The sequence below is a fragment of the Rhagoletis pomonella genome, unplaced genomic scaffold (assembly GCF_013731165.1).
Source record: "Rhagoletis pomonella isolate Grant_MI unplaced genomic scaffold, Rhpom_1.0 Rhpom_scaffold_00007, whole genome shotgun sequence".
NCBI lineage: Eukaryota > Metazoa > Arthropoda > Insecta > Diptera > Tephritidae > Rhagoletis > Rhagoletis pomonella.
Window position 1 is genome coordinate 16,217,866 of NW_023458561.1, and position 19,935 is coordinate 16,237,800.

The 19,935-nt window shown below is 35.0% G+C and overlaps 2 protein-coding genes and 1 long non-coding RNA gene across 4 annotated transcripts in view; 1 reads left to right on the top strand and 2 right to left on the bottom strand.

Annotated features, from left to right (window-relative positions):
* Positions 1-19,935, top strand: part of LOC118742380 — a 265,677-nt gene that overhangs the window by 149,878 nt on the left and 95,864 nt on the right. The window lies entirely within an intron of this gene.
* On the bottom strand, positions 6,674-11,431 carry LOC118744062. The gene is made up of 4 exons (XM_036476820.1): positions 10,523-11,431; positions 9,531-10,467; positions 8,393-8,662; positions 6,674-6,969 (listed from the first exon to the last, which is right to left on the bottom strand). Exons 1-4 carry the CDS (start codon positions 11,429-11,431, stop codon positions 6,674-6,676), a joined length of 2,412 nt encoding a protein of 803 aa, XP_036332713.1.
* On the bottom strand, positions 18,654-18,878 carry LOC118742381. The gene is made up of 3 exons (XR_004993373.1): positions 18,840-18,878; positions 18,722-18,787; positions 18,654-18,665 (listed from the first exon to the last, which is right to left on the bottom strand). It is a non-coding gene; the product is annotated as an uncharacterized LOC118742381 (long non-coding RNA).

Below are 19,935 nucleotides of genomic sequence, written 5' to 3' on the forward strand. Positions count from 1 at the left end.
ATCTACGTGAATTACGTAATTTATGTGCTATTTAGCGGTATAAAAACAGCCGGAAAGCCGCCAATTTTGCAACAATTGCGACATTTGTAACAACTTTGCGACGTTTAATCCCACCATGTACATATGTACAGTAGAGTGACGTGTAACACTGTAACACGGTGTAACAATTTTTATTTCAGCTACCGCTATATTTCGAAGTTGTAATGACTTTCATGCTTTTGCTGTATATTCTTACCTCTTTCAAAATGATTTGAAGTCAATCCAACAAAATTAACAAAACTACCAGCCAAAAATTTAAATTAACGAAAATGTTAGATTTTTACACTCATATGGGCAAATCTCTGGAACCGTGTGATTTTGTGTCACTCACCTTTAAATTAATTCTATTAATGTAATGTAAACAAATGTGACGAATTCTTGTAATTTATTTAATTTTTTTTAATAATGTCATTGTAATATCTATAAGCAATCAAAGTAATTAAAATAACAATTTTGACGTGTCCCTTTGTGTGGCAAATAGTAAACGTAATATTGAAAAATTTGTTAGGCGTTGAGAAAAATATGTGCTCCTCATTGGAAATAAACTGTAACAATTGGAAATCTGTCACTCGTAATCATCGAAAAGGTAATATTTTAAATTCTTTCCTACTTTTCACTTTCATCAATTACTAAATTGTTCTTATTTATTTATTTATATACATATTAATTAATATTAAAGAATGAAATAAGAACTTTTACAGTTGTGTCACTTTCAAAATATTGAAAATATAACAAATATTGTCTGAATAGGTCTTTGCCCTTTTTTGATGGCACACTGACAGACTAAAACATAAGAGGTTGGCATTAAGCGTGATCGTTAGATAACATTCTCCATAAAGTTCTTTGAAAATGCCAAATAAATAAACTTACTTTTGCCTAAAATGCGGTCATAAATTTAGATGTGTGTATATAAAGGATTTTCAGATCTTTGGGCAGTGCGGTTAACGAATTTGTAAATATTTACTCAAAAATTATGTTTTCAATGGATCTTAAGCGAAATTAAATTTTTCATAAAATTTTTTGTCAACTGGGCATGGCCCACCCACTTATGTATATGAAATATTTGTATCTCAAAAACCACTTCACCAATATTTACCAAATGTGGTATACACCTTTCGCCTGACCTTCTTTAATACTATCTTGAAAATTTTTCAAATCGGACAAAACCCACGCCATATCGCTAACTTTGAGTTTTCGAAAATTATCGTTTTTTACATATATGTAACTCTTCAAGCATTTGCAAGCAAAAATGAATCACACAAGAATTATATGCTTGCTCAATGGATTTAAAACAATTTGATGTATAATTTTATTTTTATGCCTTCAATTTTAAAATTACCACTTTTTTTACGTTGAATCGCACGGTTGCAGGGATTTGCCCATATACCTATCCTTATGGCCTGATTATGCATACTTCCCATAACTTCGCATAAACTTCAAACTGTAATTTCGTATGTACTTTGTATGTATTTTGTATGAATTCCATTACCCAGAACTTTTAAAAACTTAGCGATCTGGTGAGTTAAGATTTTGCTTCACATTTTCTTAAGTTACATTTTTATTGCACTGGTACAAATGATTGTGCGAAGTTATGCGAAGTATGCATAATCAGACCTTTACTAATATTATAAATTCGAAAGTGAGGCTGTTTGTTTGTTACGCTTTAACTACTCAATCGACCGTCATGAAATTTTGTACACTGGTGTCATTTAGCCCAACTTAAATATAATTTGTCACGCCGTAATCTCGATTGGACAAGGGGGCGTGGCACCTCCCATGCAAACGGAATTTTTCATACTGCATATCGCAGGAAATACATATTTGTGTTAAGAGTAATGGAGCTTGGTATGGAGATATCGTCGTTTAATGCTTGAAATACAATACCGGCGAACGGCAAACTTCACCGAATTGCGCGATGCTGTCGTTCACCGTTTGCCCAGCTATTTCGCCTACTTAAACAGAATTAGAGCGGTAGCGAAAACAGCAGATCCCATTTGGTCGCCTTTATAATTTCGGTGACCATATTTAGAAAAAACTAAACCATATTCAGAAATGAGGAAATGATAACAAATATAAATGTAAACCAAAGAAAGATTATTATAAATAATTTGTTTCAAGCCAGATTTAACGAATCCACAACTATAGTTTTCAAACAAAAAAAAATCGTGTTCAGGTTGTTTTCTTTTAAAACTTTGAAAGCAAAAAAGAAATACGGCCACCTTTGGCACGCTCAGCTGTCATCGCCCAGTAGGGCGATAGAAATAAATCTATCGCCATGAAACGCCGCCAAGCGAACTTCGCATTTCGCTTTGGCTGTGTTCAATTTCATATGCTTGCGGGTGTTCTAATTTTGACAGCGCGAATTTCGCTGTGGTGAGTTCGCCGTTCGCCGGCATTGTATTTCAGCTATAAAGTACAAAACCGCGTCGTTCTGCAAAACCGCGTAACTCGCATTAGCTGCCAAAAATTGGATTTACTCACACAAGCTCTTGGCTCAATCCTTATCCATTTGTCTTGAAATATACTGGCCAGGTATGCGATTGCTTTATAAAAAAGAGAACCATTTTGAAATGAGTGTTTTTACTCTCTAGAAGATAATTTACATAATTCACTTACCCAGTTTTGCATTATCTTCAACGATATATATCGTCGTTTAAAGTACAAAACCGCGTATCAACAAAATGCAAAACCGCGTGTGTGAAGTTGTAGAAATTATATTCTAGAGCGTAAAACACTCATATTTCAAAATGTTTCTCTCTTTTTATAAAGAAATCGCATTTCTGGCTAGTATATTTCAGGACGAATGGATAAGGATTGAGCCAAGAGCTTGTGCCAGCAAATCCAATTTTTGGTAGCCAATGTCAGTTACGCGGTTTTGAAGTATGACGATGCGCGGGTTTGTACTTCAAACGACGATATAATCAATTCCACGCTTATGGAGGAGGGCTATTACCTGCTTAAAAAATCAAATTCAACTTGAATTAAAAAATTGATGCCAAGTGGCTTAAAAAGTTGTAGTTTGAAAATAATGCGAAAGGGTTGCCACCTGAAAATAATGGTGTTAAACGAAAGATTTTTAAGAAACCCTCAGAATGTACACTAAGAATACTCTTTTACTAGGGTTGCCACCCTATTAAAAATTAAATTAAATTAAATTAATTTAAATGAATTACTACAATATGAATATCAATCGAAAAGTTTTTGAAAAGGGTTTTAGTTCTAAACTACATGAAGAATGGTTGTAGGGTTGCCAGATTTTTATGCGCGGTATCACTACGTTAGACGTTTTCATGCCAAAAAAATCAGTAGTTTTCAGTACATATTTGTTCAAAGCAGAATTATGAATGTAAGAAACAGATAATACTTTAAAACGTCAGAGTACTTGTTTTCGACAATATTTTGGTACATAAGTAAAATATAGTTCATAAAAAAGTGTTTTTCACTTTAACATGAGTGTACACATCATTTACTACGTTTATACGTAAGCTATTTGCAAATGAAAATAATTTGCAAATACCTAACTCACTGTTTATTCGATGGTGAAAAATTCTTTTTTAATAATGTCTGATTATAAAAAGGCAATAAGATGACCATCGAAACAGAAAATAAACCTAAGAATGGCGGCGTCTTGCGCTTATTTGCAAATAATACCACTAATCAATATCTACTTATTTGCGTGATTTAGTTATTTGCAAATAAAAAATTAACTAAGCGTTTATACGGCAAAGTTTACCATTTTGCAAATTGCTATTTGAAATAAAACGTAGTAATTGTGCACAGAAGCCAATAAATTATTTTATATTTATGACATTTTTGAATAGCAATAATCAGTTCATTTCCATCTTCCGTATCAAAGAATTCTATACATTTCTCTTTAAAATTACTTCAATATGAAGTTCACTTTAAAAAATTTTAATTAAAGATCCTCTCAGTTGCTTCGTTTGAGTGTAGTACTGAAAAAAACAAAATTACATATTTTTTCTAACTGTGGAAAAGTACCACTATTTAAAGACTGCATATATAATTCCTGATGGCTCAAATAAATTTTTTCAACTATGCAAAAACTTTGAAAGACTAATAATTCGCTAAAAAGAGTATCCAACTCTATGTCTTTTATGCAATACTCTTTTAAAGTGTCAGTAAATTGTGAAAAAAGAGTTGTAAGTTATAGGCAAAAGCCATTCGAATATTCAAATTTGTTGTTATTAAACTGAAAGTTATTTTCGAGATAACTAGCTACACTCGACAAAAAAACGTCAGCCTTCTTTTTAAATAAATTAAGCTCCATCATATTATCGCAACTGGTACGTAACGACCCGGACCCACAAAAGGATTGAACTTTTTGTTGTATTAATTTCTTGGGGATATGAAACATTATCTGAAACAGGTCAACTATAATGAAATTATTTTCTTCTTACTTTTTACAGTACAGTTTAAGGAAGTTCCAACGTTATGTAAAAACATTAAGTAAATCTAAAGTATTTTGTTTGAATTGAAAATTCAGTACAAATCAATACAAATTTTGAAAAATCAGGACATTAGCGTACTGATTGAAGAAATTAATACAATCAGTACAGAGTTGAAAAATCATTACTATATTGATAAAATCAGTACGTCTGGTAACCGTAGATGGTTGCCACCTGTTTAAAAAATCAAATTCTACTTAACATAAGGGAATGAAATAATTGGAATGTAAGTATATCACAATATGGGTGTCAGACATAAGGGTTTAATAACAATAGCAATAATAATGACAATAATAATAATAGGTTTGCCAGCTGTTTGAAATATTAAATTTTGTTTGAATTAAGGGCATTAGGTAATTGGAATGTATATCACAGTATGGGTGTCAGACCAAAGGGTTTAATAACATTTTAGTTGGAAAATATTTTGGAGAGGTTTGCCACCTGTAGTAAAAATCAAATTTAAATTAATTATACTCAAATTAACGTGTCAAACGAGGGAGTGTTTAGAAATGTTAAGGTTGGACATGTAGAATCTATTGAAGTATTTGCAGAGGAGGCATTTCATGTCACCGCGGCCACCTCTGTGCGCGACCTCTAAGGATTTGGATGTAAGTTGAAGAGATTGAAGGCCTAGGTGACATGAATATACGTGCAGCATAATTTGCCGATATGACGTCCCTATTTACACGGGACTTAAATTTTAATAAAAAATGTCATACATACCTTTCTTCAAAGTGCTGTATCTTGGAAGCCTTTTAACGAAACTTAATGAAAAAAATGTATTTCTTCCGTCTTATTATGGGCGCTAATTATACATTTTTTACATTAATGTGCAACGTATAAAGAAACAAAAAAAAAATAAGTGAATGTTTTTCTTTTTGATTATAGCATTTTTTAAATATTTTTTTACATAAAAACCATTGTCTATAATGTCAGATTTAAGTACCCTAATGGGCGTAATGGGCTACGAAGGTGTATGGACTCTTTATCGTCTAACGCTTGAGCAATATGATAAATAGGCATTGAAATTTTATGAAATTGGATATTTTTGAAAGAGGAAAGAAAAAAATTATTAAGTAGTACGATTTTCAGTATCCCTTTCCTTTTCTAAGTTGCTGGACGCGACTTGGCTTACTGAAGGTTAATCTTTGTAAAATTTCTGAAGGTGAATCCGTAGTTTGCTTTCACAGTTCATTTACCACATTGAACACTTACGATTCATGCCGGGAGGTGGTGGAGGCCACTTACAATTAGGAAATGTTTGGTTTTGTATCCAGCCTTTGTCAACATGAACAGTGTGCTTCGCCTGATTTTTCAGCAGCAACTCTCATTTTTTTCACTACACCTGGCAAATTTTGCAAGATGACCAGATACTATTCCTTACGCATAACGGACCAACACAATTTTTTGAAATACAACCCATTATTGACCCACCACGGTGATTCACGGTTTTTCTAACACGACGCGTTTGGGCTTAATTAGGGTCACTAATCCAATACCATGCCCGGGCTACCATATCTCAATTAGCAACGGTCTGGGTTTCTTGCGCTGCATTATGCTCAATTTGGCAATACTGTGCCTCGCTGTCTACTGACTTAAATTAAAGTTTAATACCTTGTGCGCTTCTGCAAGAGTGGCTGCATCGATTACTAAGGTCACAAGAGGTCACACCGTAATATTCTTTGCCCGACTTCCTTTGTAATTAGGAACACTTGTGGCTATATTTTTTCTCAGTCTTAGCATTTTCCAATGGCAACATTTTTTTACCACTTTTTCTACGGTCTCACCCTTCCGCAGTAAATCTATTATTTGAATTTGTATTTCCTAATTAACCATGTTTTTTTACTGGTAATCACTTATTGAATAAACAACAAAAAGGAAAAAAGATACGGTCGTGAAAGCAAGCACCTTGACACGGTGCGAGGGGTCAGTCGAATCGCTATTCAGACCTTCTCAACGGGTGATGGTGCAACTGTGTGAGACATTTACTCACCGATTGCACTCTACTCTCTTGATTGGGGATGTTTTTGAACGAAACCCAAGATTTGCTTGATTGGAGCAATGCGAATGGCATTCGGTGCATGTCGGGAAGTAGGAGGATGACGGGAAAAATACCCTTTGAAAGGGCCACCGCTTAGCAGTAAGGATAGATTACAATCTCCTTTTCCTCATGGAGGAGCCAAATCCTGATACCTCTGCACGGGATAACCAGCAAGCTGAAAATCCTCCACCCATTTTACGGCGGCCTGGGCATCGGATGTGCAGGCCCAAAGCTCACGGTCCACCATGAAGCGATTGGCACCCAGGGTCTCGGTGGAAACAAGCGGCACATTGACTTTGGCAATGGAGAGCCTACTCCTAAATGAAGTGGAGGGCGAACTACCATCGGAACATTCTGGAGCAACCAACGTTGTGACAAGATATGAAGATGCTTGATGGTCCTTCTCCTCTTTCAAAGCGGACACTGGTTTCAGAGATGGAACCAACAATGGTTAAACCTGGTGCAAACCGGGAGAGTGTCGGTATGGATTAATCCTGTATTGGTGATCCTCGAACGGGTGAAAAGCTGACCGCAGTGCAGGTGAAGAGAAGGAGGTAAATGGAGAAGAAGGCTGCGTCTATAGCCAAGGCGAGTGCTCAAATTCCTTTGGTATCTAACTCTGCACCCGAAATGCCAACTGAAAATTAGCCCAAAAAGTTAGATGCAATTTAAAAATGATAAGAACCACCAGGGCCTTCTCGGAACCAAGCGAGGTTCTAAAGCGATAAAATTGCGTATTTACTCATACACCAGGGGAAAACCGACTTCGAGCGATGGAGACGGCTCTTTCCATTGACGCAGGCTTGTTGAAAGTCCTTCGAACCAAATGCGTTTATGGTCGCTGCCTACGGAAATTATTTTTAAATTGATTTGCAGCATAGCAAATCTCCAAGTATTCATAATTCAGGAACCATCTCTATATGTAGACTTGGAGAGATTTCCTGGGCGGAAATCCTTCAACTTAAAGGGACGGAAAGACTACGCACATGCGTTATAGTGCCGAGTGCACGATATTTAGAGAGTTCTGCTCTCAAGATGTCGTTTCGATAAAAATTGTGTACTGTACGGGCGGGCAACGCGCCGAGGCCATTATATGTTCCTCCTTCCTACCATATGATTCTATAGCCTCCCTCCTTCGAGGGAGCTTATGGACATCGTTACGTACGCCGATTCAAATGGTATGGGCCTAATAGTGGATTGTGACGCAAACTCACAAAACTCTACATGGGTAACACGAAGTGCCACTTCCGTTGTTATGGTTAAAAAAATCAAGGGAAGTTTCACTTCCGTAGCGCACCCCACGCGCATTAATTTTTGTTTTATTTAGAAGTATTTGTTGTTTAAAACTCAGTTTTAGCGCCGAAAAAGAGCGCTCCACACTGACTTTTCTCGTTGGAGTACTGTGGATCCCAGATACATCTAAATCGACCTGTTTGGGTGCATAACCTTCAATTTTATTAATAGCCTTCTGTAAATCGCTATCTCCCGTTGGTAGTTAAATGGCAGTTGTCCTAAGTTTAACTTATACGAATCCGTTCCCTTTCAAACCATTTTTCTTCAAGCACTTGCTTTGCGAAAATTTTAATACAAGTTTTATATAGTATAGTGGGTAACAGCATATACCAACTTATGTATGTATTTACATAAATATCTAAAGCTGTAGATATTGATTTATTGCTTTTCATATCACAAAAATCTAATTATAAAATATTGAAAAGCTGTAATTTTTCCATAAAAGCTTAATAAGGATTCAAATCTATATATCGTCGTTTCACTGGCGTGAATCTTATGTTGTTTACAACATCCACTTTGTAGGTTTTGCTCTCGGATTTCTTGTTCTTTTTACTTGATTTAACTGGCTTCTTTTTCATTTCGTTATTTTTCTTTACTACTCTATTTTTATTATTCCTTCTATCTTTCTTAACTAGCGTTTGGAATGATTTTCCTCGTTCAGATCGGTCCATCCTCTCCTCATTGGTAAACTTCTTCAAATAAGGCATGAAAATCCAGAAAGCAAAAAGCTCACACACGAACAAAATTATGCTTGCAACAACTCCAACGACCAGAATGGAAAAGGAACCTTTGAGGTGATCAGTGGTGAGAACAATTGCAGACTCTGCAAAAGGATCATGTGTTCTTATTGATGCTTTTATTTTTTTTTATATTAAATAACACAGGCCTGCGAAATTTAGCCTTTTCCCCTTCAGATAATTATGTTATTTTTTCTGATATTTTCGTACGTTAATTTGAATTATGACCTATCCAGCACATCAAAATATATTTTTATTGATCACATGCAGAAATGTTGAAAATTTTCATGGAAAGCCAAAAATATATATATATAAATAATCAACTGGAATTTAAATTTTTACGTAAAAAGCTAAAAATTATCCTAAAGAGGCTAAGGAATCAGAAAGAATTATGTAAATTCGTAGTTAACACCATTAATTCATGGAAACACTATGAACACTGGAAAAGTTATTTTCTCGGAAAACTTACGTAATGGAATTTTTTATTTCTTTTTTCGTAGATTTGTACCTAATACCTGTCATGCCCTTCTTCAGTGTTTGGAATTTACCCCTTCCTATAATGTTTTGGATCATTTTGATCCAATAATAGAAATTTCAATTTAAATTAAGTTAATATTTTATTTATCATAAGCAAAATCTTTATCGGCAAGTACTGTATGCTTACCGTTTCAAAGTTACCAATTAATAATTTGGATCAAATTGACCCAGAAACACTGTGGATGTATGGAAAAACTATGTCGCCTTCTAGAAAACTAAATAAAATAAAACACTCTTATATTTTTGCGAAACCATAGCTGATTATGCTTTTAACGAATAGACAACGCCGCAGCTCATTTAAAATTACCTAACTCTGTTGTTAAAGAATTTTTTCATAAAAATTGGGTCAGTTGGGTCAGTCAATCATTGCAGAAGGGTTAAGGGGGTGGCAGGCTCGTGTACTTATTTCATTATTACCTTTAAACTCTGGTCGCATGCGGTTTATTCGATTAAGATAGGTGTTGTTGAAGCGAAAATCATTGTCGATCTTTTGAAAAATTCCATGGTCTCGCATAGCTCTTATGAGCCAATTGAAATCAGATACTAATGGAAATCCAGCTTTCATTATTATTTGTAGTGGACTAGAAAAAACGTTCTTTGGAAATGCAAAAAGTTCATCGGCGAGGCGATCTTGCAACACATACATTCGACTCGCAAGTAAGACACGTTTGCCATTCCTCACAGCACGAAGATTATCTGAGTTTGGTATAAAGAAGTCCGTGTCGTTATACATTTCGTAGATCCACATATCTTCGTCATTTTCGAACCAGTCTTGATTTTCATCTGGACCTCCAAAAGGTATGCCCGCTTCAAGTACCTCGACGAGATTGTCTATTTGGTGTAGATAGCCAGGATCAGTGAATACGGTGATTAGCTGCGAAGTATAAATTGCAACAACGTTCATTCCGTAAATAGTTACTGCGAGAAAGAAAATGCGAGAAGCAAAACACTCTGGGCGCTCTTCGACAGCGACGCATATAGAGACAGCCATGGCATTAATGCCTGCTAGCGAAAAATCTTTGTGGTCTGGTGGTTCAGGAAGCATGTTTACGAAAAAGTACCAGAATATCCAAGTAAAGCTAAGCAAAACAATAAAGCATATCCACGTTTCGTCTTGGAAAATGCTGTAGAGAGCGATCCATGCAGGTCTTGGATCAGCGAGTTTCACAAACCAAGTATAGCTATCGGAGAGGTAACAGTCGGAAGTCCAGAAATTTTCATTAACCTCGTTGTCAGGAAAGAATCCGCCAAGTATAAAATCACAGTCACGATCAAATAGTCTTCCCAGCAGCCCAGTCCATGTTCCATTCTCTTCACGCACTCCTCTGCTCTCCTCTTCACAAGAATGCTTGATCTGTAAATTAAGGAGCAGGCCGTGAATAAATATAATAAGGAGATTCCATATTTACCTTGAAGTTTAGACGATTTCTCATGAAACCTATAATACGCAACTCTATTCCAGTCCGGCAGCTTTTCTCCACAAAAGGCGCTGATACGGCTGCGCACATTTGAAAGGTGCAATTTTTTATCCTAATATCGCGTTCAAATTTGCGCAGCTTCCGTTTAACCTCGGCCGCATTCGGTTGAGGCTGCCCTTTTTTGCACTCGCCTATTTTGGACACTCTTATAGTGCGACAGTATTCATTATTGTAGTAGTCCATTACTGAGAATGAGTAGTCTGTCTCACCAGTTGCATACAGAAGACCTATTTGATGGACATAGTATTGCTTCTGCAAAAGGGTGAAAACCTCCATTGCCACCTCGTGTTCGTTATCCCGCTTCGACGCATTGTTGAATAACAGCAAAAAGCGGGCTCCAGGGTTCCAAGAAACCATGCGACTAATATAGTCCCGCATAAATATTTTAAGCCTTTCTAAACTGTCCACTACAATGACATAGTAATCAGTGTATATTACTGCGCTGTCACCGAACTTCACCTGCACATATCGTTTATTGTCGAAGACTGTGCGAATCTGAAAAATCCGTCGCCCTTTATCATTGCTCTGGCTAACCACTTCATTCAAAATTTTTAAGAGCCCATTCTGTATCTCTAAGGCCGGCGAAGAAATATAGTAGCTGTTTGTCATAAGTAGATTGTAGGAGCGCGTCAACCGCTCGCGGTGCGTGAAGGCGATTTTAATGAACGAATCTAAACAACCTATGCCCGATATCCACGGCTCCGAATCCATTTCTATTTGCGAACGTAAGAAAATGGCACTCCTTGCCGTCTCTTGATGCTCGTTCATAAGGCCTTGACAAGACAACCAAAAGCTGAAAATATGGAGTATTACCAGCACCCAACTCGCATGCTTTCCCATGGTTGGTACTTTTACAGTTGCGAATTCAAACTGCCATTAACTAACTCAGTACATGATATTTATAGCACCATTGTTGACCTGACTGCTACCAATGTTGCATGTAACAATTGCATGTTGGTGTTTGGTGCATGTTACGTTGTTGACTTAAGAGCTTCGCGGATCTAAAGCAAAAATTTGACAAAGTTTATATTAGCAATAAGTGAGGCCAAAAAGAAATACTAAAGTAAATATACGAGTTTGACTTTCATAAAAAACACGGTGCTTTTGAATTAGTTCATGCATATTATAAAAAATAAGTGAGATTAGCAATAGAGAACCAACAATTTTTATAAGATTCCAGAGTTACAGCTCAGTTATGCATACTTTGTACTGGTGCACAAGTGCGCTCGGGTATAAAAATATGGGAAAGCGAAAGAAAGAGAGGTCAGCATTTTTCTCAATCAGTGAACACTTATTTGCGGTCCTATTCTTTAACCAACTAATTGATATCCATATAGTAGTAATCATTTACCTATTGCATACATTGAATGTAACTTTGTAAACAGGTGGCAACCCTCTACAAAATATTTTTGACCACAACCTTCTTTGCCTGACACCACTATCATGATACATATTTAAATTTTCTAATTGCATTAATTTAAATTGAACTTCCCCTTTTAAAAAGGTGGCAAACCTCCTACGTATAATTAAGAAATAAAGCGTTTTCAAAACCATTTCGATCGAAACTCATATTTTAATACTTAATTAACTTATTGAATTATATATTGAATTTAATTATTTATCAAGTGGCAACCCTTTTCGAAAATGTTACTACACATCTGTAGACCAAGCCCTAATTTTTTAAAATCGAACTAACGGTACAGATGTGACGATATGACTATGAACTTATGCACATTAGGGTACCCATCGAAAATGTTTTTTTTTTGGGGGAAATTTCAAGACCCTACCCCCCAAATTTTATTAGCTTTTATGACAAATATTATTGCCTATTGTTATAGATTTTTTAAAGGTTATTTAGGTCAGAAAATACGACTTTGTAGATTTATGAGTGCTTGAATGACTATTTTTGATTCGATTTCAAAGATCGACTATGATCTGAGAAGAGCATACATAGGCCTTTAAAATGGTATATAATAATCTATTGGCGGACTTGGATTGTTGGGACTTTTTATCGGGTAAAATAAAAAAAAAAAAACATATTTCTCTTAATTTTTCAAATTTTGGCCTTCGATAAGTTCCACAATTTCAAAATATGTAGTAGTATCTAAAAATAAATTTATTTTTATATAAACTGATAAGGCGACTTTTATTAATTACGGCCTTGAATTTATATTGTGTATGTACTGAACCTACAGATTTTTTGAGCAGTGTGGCTAAGGAATTCATCAATATTTATTCAAAATTGATATATATCAATCAATCGCTCTTTAAGTTTCAATAACTTTTTTGAAAATGGGGATGGCACCGCCCACTTATATGATATATGCGTGTCTCAAAAACCACTTGACCGATCTCGACCAAATTTTGTATAAAAATTGTGCTTAGGCTTTTTAAAGGCCTATATATCCTCTTCTCAGATCATATTCGATCTTAAATGTAGGAAGCAAATTTTTACATCAGATTTCCTAAGCTTCAACCCCTAGGTCGATGCAACTATAGTCGAAGATATCACATATAAAGTTTGGTCTCGATTGGAGTCGATTAAGGCGTGTCGCACAGGGAGCAAATTTCAGATTCCTCTATGGAGACTCAAGGAATTACAATTATTTCTTTTTTCTTCTAATCGACACAACTATAGTCGAAGATATCACATACAAATTGTGAATTCAGATTACGCTATGAAGACGTATTAAACGACTCCAATCGGGACCAAAATTTTTATGTGATATCTTCGACTTTATCAGTATCGATTTTGGGTATTAAATAAAAAAATATTGATGATGGTTTTGGCGACCTTTTCACTTCTTAATTTGTTGGTTTTGCCGGTTTGAGGTCAAATTTTTTCGGAATTTTAATTAAGACACAGGGTTTTATTTTTCTCCAATATATTTCGGTTACACGCGGTAACCGTCTGCTCCATGTACAAAACTCCACGCCGCACGGAGCAGACGTGTAATCAATTTGCCCTGAAGACGGTTACCACGGTGTAAGTGAAATATATTGGAGAGAATTAAAAACCTATGTTTCAATTATGATGCCAAAAAAAATTTGACCTCGAGTCGGCAAAACCAACAAATTTGAAAATTTTTTGAGTCTCCATAGAGCATCTGGCCTTTGACCCTATTGCAAGACACCTTAACCGAGTCCAATCGGGACCAAAATTTGTACGTGATATCTGTGACCGTGGTATTACCGACTGAAGGGGTGGGACTGAAAAAAATCGCCCATTCCATTCTTAAGGACCGCCCTAATGTACGTATGCTGCGATTAGGTTATAAGTTTCACCGGAGCTGCAGACTAAAATCCAGACTGTCCGGTAGGGTTGCCAGACGTACTACTTTTGGGAGTAAACATAGTCCTTTATAGTGCAATATACTCCCTTGTACTCCCAAAAAAAAAACTGGAAATGTACTCTTTGTTTAGTTTTGTACTTCTTTTGTACTCCTTTTTCCAGCTATTCATTTTTTGTCATATACAGGCTGTAAAATAACAACTGTCGCGCAGGTTTTTAGAAAAATAAAAAGGCCATTTATATATTTTGCGAAAAAGCAGTTTATTGTTAATTTTCCATAGATTTTACTTAAACGTTATTAGTTAATTTTTAAATTTTAACCTTTATTATGGTTTACTAGCGCTAAACAATTTGTTAGAAAAGCGCAAGCGGCTCGCAAGTCTTCGTCGGTTACTTTATTACATATCTTCTGTAACCATATGCTAATTACCTCCAATTGAGTTCTTTATTCTCCCCCTTTTTTACAACATAAGGCCTCATACTCAGCAATCGAATAGACTCGGAACTGGTGACTATGAGCCATTCATTCGACCAACCCTAAACAGTTTTTTATACAAAGTCTAATAAAAACAAGTAAGAAAGTCTAAGTTCGGGCGGAGCCGAACCAAAATACCCGGCGCAAGTAATAAATATAAGTTTTTCACCTCACCGAAAACTCCCGCTACACGGAAATGATGTTACTTCTTTCCAAGGGATTGTTGTTAGTATCAATTTGAGTAAATTAGCGTCCTTAAATTTCGAAATATCCAAGTTTCAAGCATTTCTGAAATTTACCATTATATGACAAGTGGCCGTAATTTCATTCCGATTTCAATAATTTTGAACAAATTGGTAGAACGGTTACCGAGATACTGTGATCATAAGGTGGCGGTGGCCTCTTTTCCAAAATTTTATCATCTAGCTAAAGAATTATCACAAGCATTAATTTTGAATAAATTAGCTTCAGTATTTACTGATTTATCGAAGACTAGCAAATGCCCTTATAAGGAAACTCAAGAGGGCCAATAATCCACGCTTTGCCACAGGATGAAAAGTTTGCCCGTACATTGACTAAATGAGTCGTGTGATCTCTTAAATATCGTTCAAATGAAGCCATTGATATACCTATCGTTCTCGTGGTCGAATCTTTCTTTGTCAATTCGCCACTTTTGCAATTCGTCTTAATATTTATGAATTGGTTTCTTTGAGTCTTACTGCTGTAATAACGGCCGGCTCGAGCAACTTCGTCAATCGGAGGTAGATGCAAGATCACGCTTACGCAGTCTTACGGTCTTTATATGCATACTTAAACGCATCCTTGATTTAGCCATCTGAAGAGCAAATTCGTCTAAGATAAACATAGGGCCAAAGCAGAACAAACCCCGGGGGGTTTCTATATATTTCGGGTGCAGCGTCATCCATTGGGTCCCTTTTGTACAGAACCTTTGCTTGAATACGAATTATGAATCCCAATCAGATTTTATAAAAAATACGGATTTTCTAAATACCTAAACTCCAGCGGTCCATTTTTAGCAAAGGAATTTTAGGAATTTAGCTGCGAATTTGAACGAAATCTGTTAATAAATACGACTTTTATAAGTAACTCTACTCCAGCGCCACCAGCTTGTTTTCTAGTAGCCTATAATAGGACCATATATGCAAGGTATAACCTCCGACAATTTGACTGGGCTCTTTTGAGTGGTTTTTTTCAACTTAACTCCAGTACAACCTAGCGTTTCCGTTTTTCGCAAGTGCTTTTTTCATCATGCTTACGAATTTGAAAGAAATCGGTTTATGAATACGACTTTTATAAATAACTCGACCTCCGCACCACCAATCGGATCTATTTTTGGGAAACGTGTTTGCCTTCATGCTGGTAGCTTACATTTTGAATTTAAAAGAAATCGGTTCATAAATAAGATTTTTATAAATAATTCGACCCCAGCGCCATCTACTGAGTTTTCTGGTAGCTTATAATAGGACCTTATATGTAAGGTATAGCCTGTGAAAATTAGACTTAAATCTATGCAGTAGTTTTTGAGTTAACTCCCAACAAAGAAAACGGCTATTATTTTATATAAGTTAAGGTACATCAATGAATTCACTTGGCAGTGATTTCACTTGTTAGAAAAACTACTGTTTCTATACGACCACTGTTTTGGATAGAAAATAAACAACCTTAGAAATTTGTACTGAAAATTTTGTGCTATAAATAATCATGATGCAATAGTGAAAGGTGTTGTACGTTGTGACAGCTCGAAATCGAACTACCTTAGGTCAATATTGTATTTTGGAAGTACAAGAAAAACGGGAAGAAAAAAAGCCTTTTAGTTGAAAAAGTACTTAATTTTATGCCATCTCAACAGCGTTCCGATTATCAGAATAGGTATATATATGGCTTGGTAGCCTCATAAAGTTGTAGATAATTAAAATAATAAAATTAGGCGTGTTTTTATTCACAGGAATAGGATAATATGCTTAAACTTTTTGAGCTGATGAATACCCAGGTATAACAGTATGGCTTATATAATTCCTTATATTAGCCGCATCACTAAGAAAATTTATGAAACTTATGAATTTGAAATGTTTCCCTTATATTGTACAGGCCAAATAAGGAATTCATTTACATATGGTCTTTTGTCCCCCTCTTCCATATGGGCTCCTTGTGCGCATATATCAGGTTTGATAGCTGCTGACCATACCAATAATGCTTCATACTCAGTTTTACTATTTCAACAAAATATAGGCCAAAAGCGATAAATGTTCAAAATTTGGAGAAAAAAGATTTTTCAGATTTTTGTATCGTGAACATTTTTTTTCTCGGAGAACACGAATTGATCTTGTAAATCTGAGTATGAGGCATTATTGGTATGATCAACAGCAAAATGTATTCAACAATGTGTGATTGAATTTGACATTGCTCTCAGAAGAACCATCCTATAAAGTCAAATTGAAAATTTTTTTTATGAATTTTGAATCGATTGTTTATATTTTTTGGCATAATAGTACCTTAAAAGAGAGTCTAACTGAGTTGTCAATCAAACCTTGTTTAATGCACCTTGGTCAACAGCTATCAAACCTGATATATTCGCACTAAGGTCTTTTTTGTATTCCACAGTGTTATATAAGGGATACTTTGAGGAATCATATAAGGAATTATACATTACCCAAATTCACGTATATCCAAGTTCGTGCCATACAGCAAGCATTGACTACTTTTTAATGTTCTATTTTATTTATTTTTATTTTTTGAAATTAACGATATATTTCAGAATATGTTGTGTTTATTTCAGTAAGTCCACTTTGATTTTTAAATGTGCAAAATTTATTATATACATAAGTATCGGTCATATCAATAGCAACCCCACATCAAAGTGATATTATTTTCCTCTCATGTTAATTTATTTATTTTTAAGAATTTGCAATAATAAATAAAGTAAAGTAAATATAAGCCCAATTTTAAAACTTCATAAAACAAGTTTGAAGTGACTAAAAATTACCGTCGATTTTTCAGAATCGATATAAAAACAAATCGTGTTTAATCGTCTTCCATATAACGAAAAATGCGACTATATATCGATGGCTGGGTGGAAGATCGACCTATCTCGGCAGACAGGTCGAAAACGCTCGATATCAGAAAACTTTTCAACGCCCTATTTCAAAATTTGGCTAAAAAACGCCCTATTTTAGAATTTGGTTGAAAAATGCCCTATCTCAGAACTCGGTTCAAAAACACGCTATCTCAGCTGACGATTCAAAACGCCCTATCTCAGCACATTTTGAAAGTATTTTCATTTGAGATAGGACCGAATAATAATAATAACATACTATATACATATCTAGTTTCAATATAAAAAAATTATGTACACATCATTAATTGTGTATACAGTCAGTCAATAAAGTTTAAGTACAGCGAATTTTTTACAATACGGGCAACTGTTTTTTAAATATTTTATTTTTTGCTTATTTTTTATAAAAATATGGTTAATTCTACAACAAAAACCCCGAAAATCAAAGCTCCAAACCTTGTGCAAAATTAGAGAGAATTCTTCAAAATTCCATTCAAATATTGCACTTTGTATACACGTTCTATAGAAAAAAGTTGAGTATGCAGTTTTTTAGCCCATTCAATTTTATTATAATAAAGTGCGAGTATGGGGAAGCTAGGACTTACCATTGATTTTTGGGAAATTTTTTTGTTGAAGGGGTCGCACATTTTTTCCATATAAAAAAATTATCAAATATTATTTTATATGGAGAAAATGAGCGACACCTTCAACAAAAAAAATTGCTAAAATCAATGGTAAGTCCCAGCTACCTCTAACTTGCACTTTGTTATAAAATTAAATGGGCTAAAAAACTGCATACTCAACTTTTTTCTAGAGAGCGTGTATAAAAAGTGCAATATTTGAATGAAATTTTGCAAAATTTTCTTTAATTTTGCACAAGGTTTGGAACTCTGATTTTTGGGTTTTTTGTTGTAGAATTAACCATATTTAAAAAAAAAAACAAGCGAAAAATAAATGTGTATCGTCGTTTAAAGTACAAACCATGTATCAGTTACTCGGTTTTGTACTTCAAACGACGATATGTATATTAACAGGAACGCAGAAATCTAATACACGGGTGGAGCAGGAACGCAGCACAGCAGAAGCATACAAAAAATCTGCAAATAAATGGTTTTTTAGGTTTTTAACGCACACACTAATGCAAAGGCGCAACAGGAACGCAACACTAAAAAACACGGGTGGAGCAATACACAGGCGGAGCAGGAATGCAGCACAGCAAAATCGTCCACAAAATCTGCGAATAAATGGTTCATTAGGTTTTGAAATAACAAAGTGCTGCTTCCAACTTACTTCAAAATATCTGCAGGATGATGCACACAATCAAATTCGGCCGCAGCTGCAGTTCACCAGAGAATGCTGCAAATGGAATGGTTCATCAATAAAGTCAAAATAATATGTTGTAACTTACGTGTATTAGCTCTTAATTACAATACCAGCACAGGTCGGCTAGGAAAACACTAAGGAAATGACCTAATAAATGCAAAATTATAATTTATTTGTAAAATAATTCGGTTTTATTACAATGCTTACCAAATTTCACGCAATTAGAAAACAAATGTCAGCGAATAAGAACAAACGAACAACGAAAATTGAATCAATGTAGCTTGTTTAGAATTTTTTCTAATATTTTGGGAAATGTTCAGTGAAATTAGCAAAGAAACAACACAGTTTCTCCTAAGGTAGTTCAAGATGGCGGATTAGAGCGAGAAGTTGCCAACGTATAACACCTTTCATTATTGCCTCATAATAAATAATGGAACATTTTGTAGATCAGGATAGAATAAAATTTGTAACCGAACGGAGAACTTAAATTTTCATTTCGAAAATTCGGACCTAATAAGTGGCGCCCAACGTAAAATTGATAAAAATATAACGAATCCTTATAAGAGGATAATAATAATTTGAAAAATCCTTATAAAAGGAGAATCCTTAAAAAATGACAGAAATATCCTTAGAGAAGGAAAATAGTTTTAAAATAAATCCTAAGAAAGTATACAACTATCCTTAGTAGGCGATATAAATATTAAAGTAAATAAAATACAAAACAAATGAAATAAAAAAGGCGCCCTGCTTTTATAACGCGAGTGACCTCGTGTTTTTAACGAAGTTATTGGTCAGCAGTCGACGTAGTGACGCCGCGTTATTAAGCAGCAGTTAACGTACATCTTACACAGAAATTTCACAAGAAATCATCGATCATCGAGGTGTTATTTTATAAAAGTTTTCTCAACATCAAACAAGGACATTTATGCTCTTAAAAACAATTTCGGACATTTCAAGCAAAGAGTGCAATATTTAAGCGTCGAGCTTCGTGGTCAAAGAAGTCATCAATGAAATTAAAAGCATAGCAACGCCCATCACGTCAAGAAATCAAAATCAATCAATTGCAAGTTCAGAATAAAACCAGAATTCAATCCCTATATAATGAGGAAGATGGCTTTTGTATCTACATAGGTTTATTGAAATAACTGAAGTTAATATCAAAATTGATACGCTTTTCTATT

What these genes read in the sequence shown, in the direction of transcription:
- LOC118744062 (XM_036476820.1), bottom strand. Translation starts at nt 11,431, where the DNA reads ATGGGAAAGCATGCGAGTTGGGTGCTGGTAATACTCCATATTTTCAGC. An exon ending in GAAATCGTCTAAACTTCAAG is followed by an intron (nt 10,468 to 10,522) that starts GTAAATATGGAA and finishes CTTAATTTACAG; the next exon opens with ATCAAGCATTCTTGTGAAGA. An exon ending in CATGCGACCAGAGTTTAAAG is followed by an intron (nt 8,663 to 9,530) that starts GTAATAATGAAA and finishes ATCCTTTTGCAG; the next exon opens with AGTCTGCAATTGTTCTCACC.